At 38.6% G+C, this 13,826-nt stretch overlaps 1 protein-coding gene across 1 annotated transcript in view; it reads left to right on the forward strand.

Moving 5' to 3' along the window:
* The window catches only part of TSBP1 (testis expressed basic protein 1), a 150,297-nt gene that overhangs the window by 78,249 nt on the left and 58,222 nt on the right, over positions 1–13,826 (forward strand). Inside the window, exons 11-13 of the mRNA XM_068994162.1 lie at positions 11,187–11,285; positions 12,288–12,320; positions 12,730–12,762. Of these exons, the coding sequence (XP_068850263.1) occupies positions 11,187–11,285; positions 12,288–12,320; positions 12,730–12,762 (165 nt within the window). The remainder of the gene's footprint in view (positions 1–11,186; positions 11,286–12,287; positions 12,321–12,729; positions 12,763–13,826) is intronic.

The following is a 13,826-nucleotide window of genomic DNA, read 5'->3' on the forward strand; positions in this document are numbered from 1 at the left end:
AGAAGAAAAAAAGAAAGACCACGAGAAACTATTTAAGGAGATAATAGTTGAAATAGATGAAATGGAAAAATTCATAGAAAAGTACAACTTCCCAAAACTGAACCAGGAAGAAATAGAAAATCTTAACAGCCCGATCACAAGCATGGAAATTGAAACTATAATCAGAAATCTTCCAGCAAACAAAATTCCAGGTTCAGACAGCTTCACAGCTGAATTCTATGACAAATTTCGAGAAGAGCTAACACCTATCCTACTCAAACTCTTCCAGAAAATTGCAGAGGAAGGTAAACTGCCAAACTCATTCTATGAGGCCACCATCACCCTAATACCAAAACCTGACAAAGATGTCACAAAAAAGAACACTACAGGCGAATATCATTGATGAACATAGATGCAAAAATCCTTAACAAAATACTAGCAATCAGAATCCAACAACACATTAAAAAGATCATACATCATGACCAAGGGGGCCTTATCCCAGGGATGCAAGGATTCTTCAATATCCACATATCAATCGATGTAATTCACCACATTAACAAATTGAAAAATAAAAGCCATATGATTATCTCAATAGATGCAGACAAAGCCTTTCACAAAACTGAACATCCATTTATGGTAAAAACCCTCCACAAAGCAGGAATAGAAGGAACATACCTCAACGTAATAAAAGCTATATGTGACAAACCCATAGCAAACTTTATCCTCAATGGTGAAAAATTGAAAGCATTTCCCCTAAAGTCAGGAATAAGAAAGGGTGCCCACTCTCACCACTACTACACAACATAGTTTTGGAAGATTTGGCCACAGCAATCAGAGCAGAAAAAGAAATAAAAGGAATCCTAATTGCAAAAGAAGAAGTAAAACTCTCACTGTTTGTAGATGACATGATCCTCTACATAGAAAACCCTAAAGACTCCTCCAGAAAATTAATAGAACTAACATATGAATATACTAAAGTTCCAGGATATAACATCAACACACAGAAATCCCTTGCATTCCTATACACTAACAATGAGAAAATAGAAAAAGAAATTAAGGAAACAATTCCATTCACCATTGCAACGAAAAGAATAAAATACTTAGGAATATATCTACCTAAAGAAACAAAAGACCTAAATATAGAAAACTGTAAAACACTGGTGAAAGAAATCAAAGAGGACACTAATTGATGGAGAAATATACCGTGATTATGGATCAGAAGAATCAATGTAGTGAAAATGAGTACACTACCCAAAGCAATCTATAGATTCAGTGCAATCCCTATCAAGCTACCAACAGTATTTTTCACAGAGCTAGAACAAATAATTTTACAATTTGTATGGAAATACAAAAAACCTCGAATAGCCAAAACAATCTTGAGAAAGAAGAATGGAACTGGAGGAATCAACCTGCCTGACTTCATGCTCTACTACAAAGCCACGGTCACCAAGACAGTATGGTACTGGCACACAAAGACAGAAATATACATCAATGAAACAAAATGGAAAGCCCAGAGATAAATCCACTCACCTATGGACACCTTATCTTTGAAAAAGGAGGTAAGAATATACAATGGGGAAAAGTCAATCTCTTTAACAAGTGGTGCTGGGAAAACTGGTCAACCACTTGTAAAAGAATGAAACTAGAACACTTTCTAACACCATACACAAAAATAAACTCAAAATGGATTGAAGATCTAAACGTAAGACCAGAAACTATAAATCTCCTAGAGGAGAACACAGGCAAAACACTCTCTGACGTAATCACAGCAGGATCCTCTATGACCCACCTCCCAGAATATTGGAAATAGAAGCAAAAATAAACAAATGGGACCTAATTAAAATTAAAAGCTTTTGCACAACAAAGAAAACTATAAGCAAGGTGAAAAGACAGCCTTCAGAATGGGAGAAAATAATAGCAAATGAAGCAACTGACAAAGAATTAATCTCAAAAATATACAAGCAACTCCTGCAGCTCAATTCCAGAAAAATAAACGAGCCAATCAAAAAATGGGCCAAAGAACGAAACAGACATTTCTCCAAAGAAGATTACAAATGGCTAACAAACACATGAAAAGATGCTCAACATCACTCATTATCAGAGAAATGTAAATCAAAACCACAATGAGGTACCATTTCATGCCAGTCAGAATGGCTGCTATCCAAAAGTCTACAAGCAATAAATGCTGGAGAGGGTGTGGAGAAGAGGGAACCCTCTTACACCGTTGGTGGGAATGCAAACTAGTACTGTTCTCTATAGAGAACACTGTGGAGATTCCTTAAAAAACTGGAAATAGAACTGCCATATGACCCAGCAATCCCACTGCTGGCATTCACAGTGAGGAAACCAGAACTGAAAGAGACACGTGTACCCCAATGTTCATTGCAGCACTGTTTATAATCACCAGGACATGGTAGCAACCTAAATGTCCATCAGCAGACAAATGGATAAGAAAACAGTGGTACATATACACAATGGAGTATTACTCAGCCATTAAAAAGAATACATTTGAATCAGTTCTAATGAGGTGGATGAAACTGGAGCCTATTATACAGAATCAAGTAAGCCAGAAAGAAAAACACCAATACAGTATAATAATGAATATATATGGAGTTTAGAAAGATGGTAATGATAACCCTGTATGGGAGACAGCAAAAGAGACACAGGTGTATAGAACAGTCTTTTGGACTCTGTGGGAGAGGGTGAAAGTGGGATGATTTGGGAGAATGGCATTGAAACATGTATATCATCATATGGGAAATGAATTGCCAGTCCAGGTTCAATGCATGATACAGGATACACTGGGATGACCCAGAGAGATCGGATGGGGAGGGAGGTTGGGGGGGAGGGGGGTTCAGGATGGGGAACACATGTACACCCATGGGGGATTCGTGTCAATGTATGGCAAAACCACCACAATATTGCAAAGCAAATAGCCTCCAATTAAAATAAATACATTTATATTAAAAAATAATAAAAATAAATCTGTGCAAACACAGAAAATTAGAAAATACAAAAAATTAATTCTTCATAAATATTAGAAAATACAAAAAATTAATTCTTCATAATACCACAATGAAAGATCATTATTATTAATTTAATGCATGCTTTGACTTTCAGATTAATTTGTATTTTAATTTCTTTGAGCTTCTTTTTTCCGTGTAACTATATCATGTGCTCTTCCCATGTCATTAAAAATTCTATAAAAACATGGTTTTCTGTGTTGTGTAATATATTCAGGTATACAATAATTTATCAAATAATCCCTTTGTTTTAACACATTTATGTTTCTCTTTCTTTTTTTTAGTTTCCCACACTGTACACTTCACCCTTCTGACTCATTTTGTAAATAGAAGTTGTATCTCTTAATTTCACTCATCCCCACATCCTCTTTCCCTTCAGCAACTGCTTGTTTTTCCTCTGTATCTATGTTTCTGTTTCTATTTTCATATGTTTGTTCATTTGTTTTATATTTAAATTTCATGTATAAATGAAATGATATGGTATTTTTCTTTCTCTGCATGACATTTCACTTAGCATAATACCCTCTAGTATAATGAGGCAAGTGAAAACCCTGGCTTAAAACATGACATTCAAAAAACTAGATCATGGCATCCAGTCCCATCAGTTCAGTTCAGTTCATGTCTGACTCTTTGTGACCCCATGAATCACAGCACGCCAGACCTCCCTGTCCATCACCATCTCACGGAGTTCACTCAGACTCACGTCCATCGAGTCCGTGATACCATCCAGCCATCTCATCCTTGGTCGTCCCCTTCTCCTCCTGCCCCCAATTCCTCCCAGCATCAGAGTCTTTTTCAATGAGTCAACTCTTCGCATGAGGTGGCCAAAGTACTGGAGCTTCAGCTTTAGCATCATTCCTTCCAAAGAAATCCCAGGGCTGATCTCCTTCAGAATGAACTGGTTGGATCTCCTTGCAGTCCAAGGGACTCTCAAGAGTCTTCTCCAACACCACAGTTCAAAAACATCAATTCTTCGGTGCTCAGCCTTCTTCACAGTCCAACTCTCACATCCATACATGACTACTGTAAAAATCATAGCCTTGACTAGACGGACCTTAGTCGGCAAAGTAATGTCTCTGCTTTTGAATATGCTATCTAAGTTGGTCATAACTTTTCTTCCAAAGAGTAAGCGTCTTTTAATTTCATGGCTGCAATCACCATCTGCAGTGATTTTGGAGCCCAAAAAAATAAAGTCTGACACTGTTTCCACTGTTATCTATTTCCCATGAAGGGATTGGGCTGGATGCCATGATCTTCGTTTTCTGAATGCTGAGCTTTAAGCCAACTTTTTCACTCTCCTCTTTCACTTTCATCAAGAGGCTTTTTAGCTCCTATTCACTCTCTGCCATAAGGGTGGTGTCATCTGCATATATGAGGTTATTGATATTTCTCCCAGCAATCTTGATTCCAGCTTGTGCTTCTTCCAGCCCAGTGTTTCTCATGATGTACTCTGCACAGAAGTTAAATAAGCATGCTGACAATATACACCCTTGACATACTCCTTTTCCTATTTGGAACCAGTCTGTTGTTCCATGTCCAGCTCTAACTGTTGCTTCCTGACCTACATACAGATTTCTCAAGAGGCAGGTCAGGTGGTGTGGTATTCCCATCTCTTTCAGAATTTTCCGCAGTTTATTGTGATCCACACAGTCAAAGGCTTTGGTATAGTCAATAAAGCAGAAATAGATGGTTTTCTGGAACTCTCTTGCTTTTTCCATGATCCAGCGATGTTGGGAATTTGATCTCTGGTTCCTCTGCCTTTTCTAAAACCAGCTTGAACATCAGGAAGTTCATGGTTCATGTATTGCTAAAGCCTGGCTTGGAGAATTTTGAGCATTACTTTGCTAGCATGTGAGATGAGTGCAATTGTGCGGTAGTTTGAGCATTCTTTTGCATTGCCTTTCTTTGGGATTGGAATAAAAACTGACCTTTTCCAGTCCTGTGGCCACTGCTGAGTTTTCCAAATTTGCTGGCATATTGAGTACAGCACTTTCACAGCATTATCTTTCAGGATTTGAAACAGCTCAACTGGAATTCCATCACCTCCACTAGCTTTGTTCATAGTGATGCTTTCTAAGGCCCACTTGACTTCACATTCCAAGATGTCTGGCTCTAGGTTAGTGATCACATCATCATGATTATCTGGGTCGTGAAGATCTTCTTTGTACAGTTCTTCTGTGTATTCTTGCCACCTCTTCTTAATATCTTCTGCTTCTGTTAGGTCCATACCATCTGTCCTTTATCCAGTCCCATCACTTCATGGCAAATAGATGGGGAAACAATGGAAATAGTGACAGACTTTATTTTCTTGGGCTCCAAAATCACTGTAGATGGTGACTGCTGCCATGATATTAAAAGATGCTTGCCCGTTGGAAGAAAAGCTATGACCAACCTAGACAACATATTAAAAAGCAGAGATTGTTTTTCCAACAAAGATTCACTTGGTCAAAGCTATGGCTTTTCCAGTAGTCATGTATGGATGTGAGAGTTGGATCATAAAGAAAGCTGAGAGCCAAAGAATTGATGTTTTTGAACTGTGGTGTTGGAGAAGACTCTTGTGAGTCCCTTGGACTGCAAGAAGATCAAACCAGTCAATCCTAAAGGAAATCAGTCCTGAATATTCATTGGAAGGATTGGTGCTGAAGCTGAAGCTCCAATTCTTTGGCCACCTGATGTGAAGAACTGACTCATTGGAAAAGACCCTGATGCTGGGAAAGACTGAAGGCAGGAGGGGAAGGGGACAACAGAGGATGAGATGGTTGGATGGCATCACCAACTTGATGGACATGAATTTGAGCAAGCTCCAGGAGTTTGTTTTGGACAGGGAAGCCAGGCCTGCTGCAATCCATGGGACTGCAAAGAGCTGGACACAACTGAGTGACTGAACTGACTGAACACCCTCTAGGTCAATCCAGTCGTTGAAAATGGAAAAATTTCATTCTTTTACATGGTTGAGTAATAGCCCACTGTATATATGTATACCACATCTTCATTATCCATCTATCAATGAATAACAACTTAGTTTGTCTCCAAAGCTTAGCTTATTTTGAACAATGTTACAATGAACTTGAGTGCATATACCATCTCAAATTACTGTTCAATCTCTGGGTTGGGACATGTCTCCAGCATTGGCAGGCAAGTTCTTTGCCACTGCACCACCTGGGAAGGGCTGGCAATAGTAACGTTAAATTTTCTCATCTCATTCAAATGCCTAAAGTAAAGGACAAGTATGCCTTTAAGATGTAATCTTTGATTATCAATGTTAGGTGAACAAAGTGTACAGATCAAAGGTGACACTTGTTATTCATTACTGTACATTTCTTAAACTGCAAACTCTAACAAATCAAGTCCATTGAAAGTTACATACCTGAACTCTTTCCACATTATTTCTTTCTCCTTGTTAGTGTTTTAGAATTCCTTTTGTGTGTGGTCAGTTTTCTAAACTAGATCAAATGTTCCCCACCCCCACTGGAAGTATACAAAGGACCCATATGTAATTTTTTTAACATGAACACTACATCATATTGACAATAATAAGACATTTAGCATAGGGGTGTATTAGTTAGTATTCTCCAGATAAACAGAACAAATAAAGTATTAATATATCTAGAAAAAGAGATTTATTGTAAGGCATTGGCTCACAATTGTGATGGCTTGCAAGTCTGAAATCTTAGGGCTGGTGAGTAGGCTATAAGAGCACAAGAGAGTTGATATTGCAGTCTTGAGTTTGAAATCCACAGGGAAGGCCAAGCAAGTTGGAAACACAGGCAAAGTTTCTATGATGCATTCTTAAGGCATAATTCTTTTTTTCTTTAGGAAATGTCAGCCTTTGCTTTTAAGGCCTTCAGCTAATTGGATGAGTCCCAACCATATTATGAAGAATAACCTGCTTTACTTGAAGTCTTGTGATTGTAAATGCATATCACATCTAAAATATACCTTCATAGCAACGTCTAGGCTACTCCTTGACCAAATAACTGGGCATGTAGCCTAGCCAAGCTGATATATAACATTAACCATCACAGGGGGTGTTTAGGTTTGTTTGGTTTAGTTGCGTTTGTGTTCAGATTTATGATGGCGGTAGTAGTTATAATGATAATATCAAGAAACTATGTTTCCTCCATTAGAATTTTTCTGTGTGTTCACATTTAGGCTATGGTAAGATAGCTGCAATTCAGAAACCAGGCTGCTGAGATATTAAGCTATTTTGCAAAATGTTATGCAATCAAATTCTATATAATTCTATTATGGTATGCTATTAACATAGTCAAAATTAGTGGTTCTAATAACTTTGTGATATAACCAGAATTAATCTATGTCACCATCTGACCTGCCTCTTGAGAAACCTATATGCAGGTCAGGAAGCAACAGTTAGAACTGGACATGGAACAACAGACTGGTTCCTAATAGGAAAGGGAGTACATCAAGGGTGTATATTGTCACCCTGCTTATTTAACTTATATTCAAAGTACGTCATGAGAAACACTGGGCTGGAAGAAGCACAAGCTGGAATCAAGATTGCTGGGAGAAATATCAATAACCTCATATATGCAGATGACACCATCCTTATGGCAGAAAGTGAAGAGGAACAGAAAAACCTCTTGATAAAGTGAAAGAGGAGAGTGAAAAAGTTGGCTTAAAGCTCAACATTCAGAAAACGAAGATCATGGCATCCAGTCCCATCCCTTCATGGGAAATAGATGGGGAAACAGTGGATACAGTGTCAGACTTTATTTTGGGGGGCTCCAAAATCACTGCAGATGGTGACTGCAGCCATGAAATTAAAAGACGCTTACTCCTTGGAAGAAAAGTTATGACCAAGCTAGATAGCATATTCAAAAGCAGAGACATTACTTTGCCAACTAAGGTCCGTCTAGTCAAGGCTATGGTTTTTCCAGTAGTCACGTATGGATGTGAGAGTTGGACTGTGAAGAAAGCTGAGTGCCAAAGAATTGATGCTTTTGAACTGTGGTGTTGGAGAAGACTCTTGAGAGTCCCTTGGACTGCAAGGAGATTCAGCCAGTCCATTCTGAAGGAGATCAGCCCTGGGATTTCTTTGAAGGAATGATGCTAATGCTGAAGCTTCAGTACTTTGGCCACCTCATGGGAAGAGTTGACTCATTGGAAAAGACTCTGATGCTGGGAGGGATTGGGGGCAGGAGGAGAAGGGGACGACCGAGGATGAGATGGCTGGATGGCATCACTGACTCGATGGAAGTGAGTCTGAGTGAACTCTGGGAGTTGGTGATGGACAGGGAGGCCTGGCGTGCTGCAATTCATGGGGTCACAAAGAGTCGGACACGACTGAGCGACTGAACTGAATCAATGTCAATAGATGAGTCAAAATATGGAGTGATTATTTAAATACTAGTAATTTAAATTTATATATGTAAAAATTTTTAATGACTCCTTCCTCCTCAATCTAGATCATAAAAATAGGCTAAATAAGGATTTCAACTATCAGAGTCAATCTTAGAAGACAAAGTAGGTAGGGGGAAAATCCTATAACTGGAGAGCATTACTCTCTTCCTCCTGCACCTCACTGCTTAGTCTAAAATATATCAGCATGGACAGTAGGCCTCCAAAACTGAAATGAACTGTGGCTTTGTAAGCAGAATATGGACTCTGGAGTCAGAAACTCTACTGTTTGCTGGTTGGGCAGTTTCAGATGTCTTAGTCTTAAAGGATTTCATTGAGAAGATTATTGGGGATTAAATGTGTTGGTCCTTGGAAAGTATCTACTATAGAGCTATATTGGGGAAGGAAATGGCAACCCACTACAATATTCTTGCCTGTGAAGTCTCATGGAGAAATGAACCTGGCAGGTTACAGTCCATGGGGTGGCAAGTCAGGTATGACTTAGCAACTAAATCACCACAGAGACTTATGGTTCCGAAACATTTAATAAAAGGGGGTTTTACTGCTCTCTTTGTCCTCCACAGTGGCTTGTGAAATCCCATTCACTGGCTCATTCTTCCTCGCACCACAACCTCTTAGCTTTCCCTTACTACATTTAACTCCATTGCCTCAGCTTCATGATTCACCCTCCATTTGTTTCAAGGAACATAGGAATGTTTTTCACTTTTAATCATCAAACATTTATTAAGTCCCTAACTGCCTCAAGAGTAACAAAGATGAATGAAACACAATCTCTGGTCTCAAAATCCCTGGAAAATTAGAAATTATCCCAGAGCCCAGACAGAGTAAGTTCCCTTCCAGTATCCTAAGTTTAAGATCCTCCAAAGTATTCTGAAATCTTTACAGCCTCTTGGTTCCCTTCTTCCTTTCCTCCTGCCTCTAAGTTCTAGTTCTTTGTTATGACACACATTCCAGAACTTTCACAGGCCATACTCCTGTAGTCTGCTTAGGTCTGATCAACCTGAGCCACATGATTCCTCTGTGACTCTCTGCATCCTTGTTTACAAGGGCCTCCCCCACATCCAAGTTCATACTGCTCAGAAACAGTGAGCTTGGGGTGTTTGTTTTATCTTGATTGCCCTCTGACAAAGAAATCCAGATGACACAGAACCCACTGAGGACAATACCTGGAACATGGCAGTCTTGGGTATGGACTGACGCCTTCTCTGAGGCCTTCTTGACCCTACTGGCTCAGGAGTCTTCTCTTTGGGAATTTTAATACAACTGCTTTCCTTTCCTTGCCTGCTTTCTTTCAAATCAATATCCTTTCTTTCACTCTCATTGATTTCTCTGGAAGCCTGAGGAAAACAAACCCACATTCAACCTGTAGCCTGAGTGCTGATTTCTCCTTCAGTTTCTGGAGTTGGAATTGGTCAAAGAAAATAGCTATTTTCTGGAGAAACAGGAAAATTCCTCAGTCTTTTATCTCACTGCCTGTAATATTGCTAACTTTATAATCTTCCTCCATTCTTCCTCTTATTTTCTTCAGGAAGAGAGAGGAGCATTTTCTTAGTGGTCTAACATAAGAACATTCCAGGCACCATTCAAGAGGCTTGATCCAATATCCTATGTGTTTATTCCTTCCTCTCCTAAGGATCATTTCATATCAGATATGAAATTGTTACTTTCATGATAGAGATCAAACTATTTGCTCTTCATTTTAGTGGTATATTAAGAGCAAATCTCTGAATGTTATTTGGTAAGAGAATTTTCTCTTCTGACCTAATGCATAGAAGACTCAGCAAACGTTTTCCTAATTTGCCCTAATTGGAGGTATATTGTTACATCTTGAGGTGAATTCACATACTGCTTTTTTGCAGTATCCTTAATCTTGGTGTAATGTTCTTAGCCCTTCGAAGTCTAATTTTCTTCAGCATTTTTCACAGTCATAGTCAGATTTATGGTTGGTTCTTTAATTCATTCATTCCTCCCATTCTCTCTCCCATCCTCCCTCATTCCTACCTTTGTTTTCTCTCTCTCTTTCCATCTTTCCTTCTTTTCTTCCTTCACCAAAAGCCTCCACAGTCTATGCTCTTCATAACCACAGCAATACAATCTTGTTAAGATTCTCTCTTTAGTAACACATAAACGCACACTAAGGTAAGAAAGTCTCACTCTGCTCTCTCCTACTGACCACAGTAGCAACCCTCATAAGTATTTATCTTATAATGAAGGACTTGGTAAGTGATGTTTGAGGGGTCTTTTTCAATAAGAAATTTCTTTCCTCTGCTGTGACTTGCATTAGTATGAACTGAATGACCTACAGTCAAATTTTTTGATCACCCATGAAAAAATTTTGAGCGTTCATTTTTTATATATGTATATAAAAATTTTATGAATACACTACTAATACATAAAGAAAACAGAAAGTCTATAAAATTTTAAGTTATAAGTTACAAAAAAATAAAACTAATATTTCTTTCTAACACCCCAATGGATTTCTTTACATGCCACTGGCTCTGCTAACCATCTCTCACTCACAGAGTAAGGAGTTCAATGAGGAGGAAACCTGTCAGATTTCCCACTCTAAACCAAGGGTACAAGCATCTGAGGGTCTTAGTATCTGACCAAAAGGACCAACAGAAAAGCCAATAAATGGGAGGGAAAATATGTGGGGACAGTAAAATGATGAAAAAGGAAGAACAGAGTTGAGGTAGCACAAAAGGCAGGGGGGGTGGTGTAGGGAAAATGTCTATCTGTACGTAAGAGGTGCCCAGAAGTTGTCTCTGATAATGACCAGGTCTAAATAAACAGGCTACAGGTGAGTTTTCATTTCAGAAATAGTTTTGGCTGTTATCCTGACTCTACTGGGATTTGCCATTCTCGCTATTTTGTTAACAAGATGGACACGGCGCAAGCAAAATGGTGAGTAACAATGAGTGAAAATGGAGATTCTCTATGAAAGCCGCAGAGGTAGGAATGTCAAGATTCAGTCTGAGTTTGTTCCTATTTACCAGATATCTAGAGACTTTGCCAGTATTCTGGAAATCCATTTCAATACATGTAATTTCTGACCTATTAGTGATTCCCCCTGCATCTCACATTACAGAAAAAAAAAAAAAATCACATTGAGTTTAACAAGAGAAATAATATGAATAGTCTAAAAGAAAGTTATCTGAGCTCCAAGGGAAATTACCTTAGGAAAAGAAAACAGAAGGGAGAAGGCACTACACTAGTAGATACCACTGGTTAATATTATACAGAAAGAATTCAATATTTTTAGTGATTAGGGAGCTGATAAGAAGAAACAAATATACAGTAATAGTTGTCAGTGAAACAGAGATATGGCTTAGATCTACACTGACCTATTCCTGTGCCATGAGACACCTTCAGGAATTTTCTTAGCATCTTTCCCACTTCCTTCTAGTCAACTGCTGCTGCTGCTGCTACTGCTAAGTCGCTTCAGTCGTGTCCGACTCTGTGCGACCCCATAGATGGCAGCCCACCAGGCTCCCCCTTCCCTGGGATTCTCCAGGCAAGAACACTGGAGTGGGTTGCCCTTTCCTTCTCCAATGCATGAAAGTGAAAAGTGAAAAGTGAAAGTGAAATTGCTCAGTCGTGTCTGACTCTTCGCGATCCCATGGGCTGTAGCCTACCAGGCCCCTTTGTCCATGGGATTTTGCATCCCCTCCTTATTTCTCATATTCAGTGCCTACAAGCTCTCAGAGAATAGTAAGTCATATGGAAGGACAAACAAAACAAGGCTGACTGGAGGCATGGGAAAAAAGATAAGAACCAGTAATGCATGATGTCAAGACCATTTGGGGAGCAAAGAAACATGGCTTAGAGTGAGGAGAGCTGAAACAGGATAAACAACACCTCTCACAAGTGGCTAATAGAAATATTTTTTGCTTAATTCTTCCACAGAAATTGATATCTCAAGATACAGTTCTGAACAAAGTAAGTACTTATACCCATGAGAAAAAGAAAGTAAGCATTTATGAAATTTCCATAAATCAGGGACCAAATCTGTCTTGTTTACCACTGCATTTCCAGCACCTTGCATAGTGCATCATTCCATGAACTGAACTTCTAAGTTACTGGGAGAATTTCACCAAGAGGAAAAAGCAACTTTGAGAGCCCTTTTGATTATTATTCAGCCCAGATAATATTATGAAAATGGTGACTGGCGTGGTCATTAGCATAATCTCCTGTTACTTATGCACAGTCCTTAGTTTCTGCAAAGTAAATTAATTTCCCATCATTACCTGTTATCAGGAGTTCATGTCTACTTTAGGTCTCAGAGTCTTAAAGCCCCGCTAATTTTCAAGAAGCAAAATCATGGAGCGCTCTCTCCTTTTTCTTCCAGGTGCTGGTCTGTTGGACTATGAGGATGACAGAGGTAAATAAACTAGGAAATACTAGAGAAAAACTAGGAAAGTGTTCCTGAGGGGATAAAATGGGCTCATCTCCCTTTCAGCATGATTTATTACATAGCATGCCTTTTGTTGTTATAATTTCCAACTGCCAAATCATCTCCTTCTGCATATACAAATACGTGAAAGATTGTGTATTTTTTTCTGAGAAAAGACAAATATGTTCCCTTCCTAAGACCACTAAAAGAATTCTTTCCAGTTGCTTTTAATCCCAAGATCTTGGAAAGGTTAATGAACTTTTGAAATGAAACAATTACCTGGATGTGTAAAATGAGAATAAAATACATAATTCATGAGCTGTCATGAAGCAGCATGAGGATACTTTATAAGGTATAAAGTATAATAGGTGAGCACAACTTATATTTTTTATCTTCATATTACAAGATAAAATTGAAACACAAAGGGTTAAGATACTTATCCAAATTCACCTAGCAAAGGAAGGAGTTGAATAGTGAAGCCAATTTGTGACCCTGAACTCAATATTCACACTCTTACATCTTACTATCCAAAAGTGATTTAAGACAAAAAAAGGCTTATTTTATACCATTTATTATTATAAAGAGAGTTACACTCTGTCCCTCAAATCAGAACGTGTGGTCTGACATGAGTGATAAAATGAAATGATAAAGCTTATTTGAAATAAAACACTCAGAAATCCAATGATTCTAAAGAGATTCCAAGACACACTCTACTTCTTTGTAAGGACACACAACACACACACACTACAAGCACATAGATTCATATCCCCAAGAGGAAAGAAAAGAGTGGGTAACTTGGTCACTTTGCTTGTCCCACATTTGGACTCTTGGCCCATTTCCCCTCTTCTTATCTCTATGATTCATCTGTCTCGACCAGCAAGATTGAGGAGCAAAGGGCCCTGATAATTTCCTCTTTCTTTTCTGACACAGAATCCAAAGAAAATGAGAATATCTGGGAAACTAGAAAAGTCTCTTAGAAGCTAGATTGAAACTAATGATGAAACATTTCTTGATGGGCTGTGAGTTAACTTAATCTGTTTTTTCCCCCAAAA

Source organism: Capricornis sumatraensis, chromosome 22 (genome assembly GCF_032405125.1).
Source record: "Capricornis sumatraensis isolate serow.1 chromosome 22, serow.2, whole genome shotgun sequence".
NCBI classification, from domain to species: Eukaryota; Metazoa; Chordata; class Mammalia; order Artiodactyla; family Bovidae; genus Capricornis; species Capricornis sumatraensis.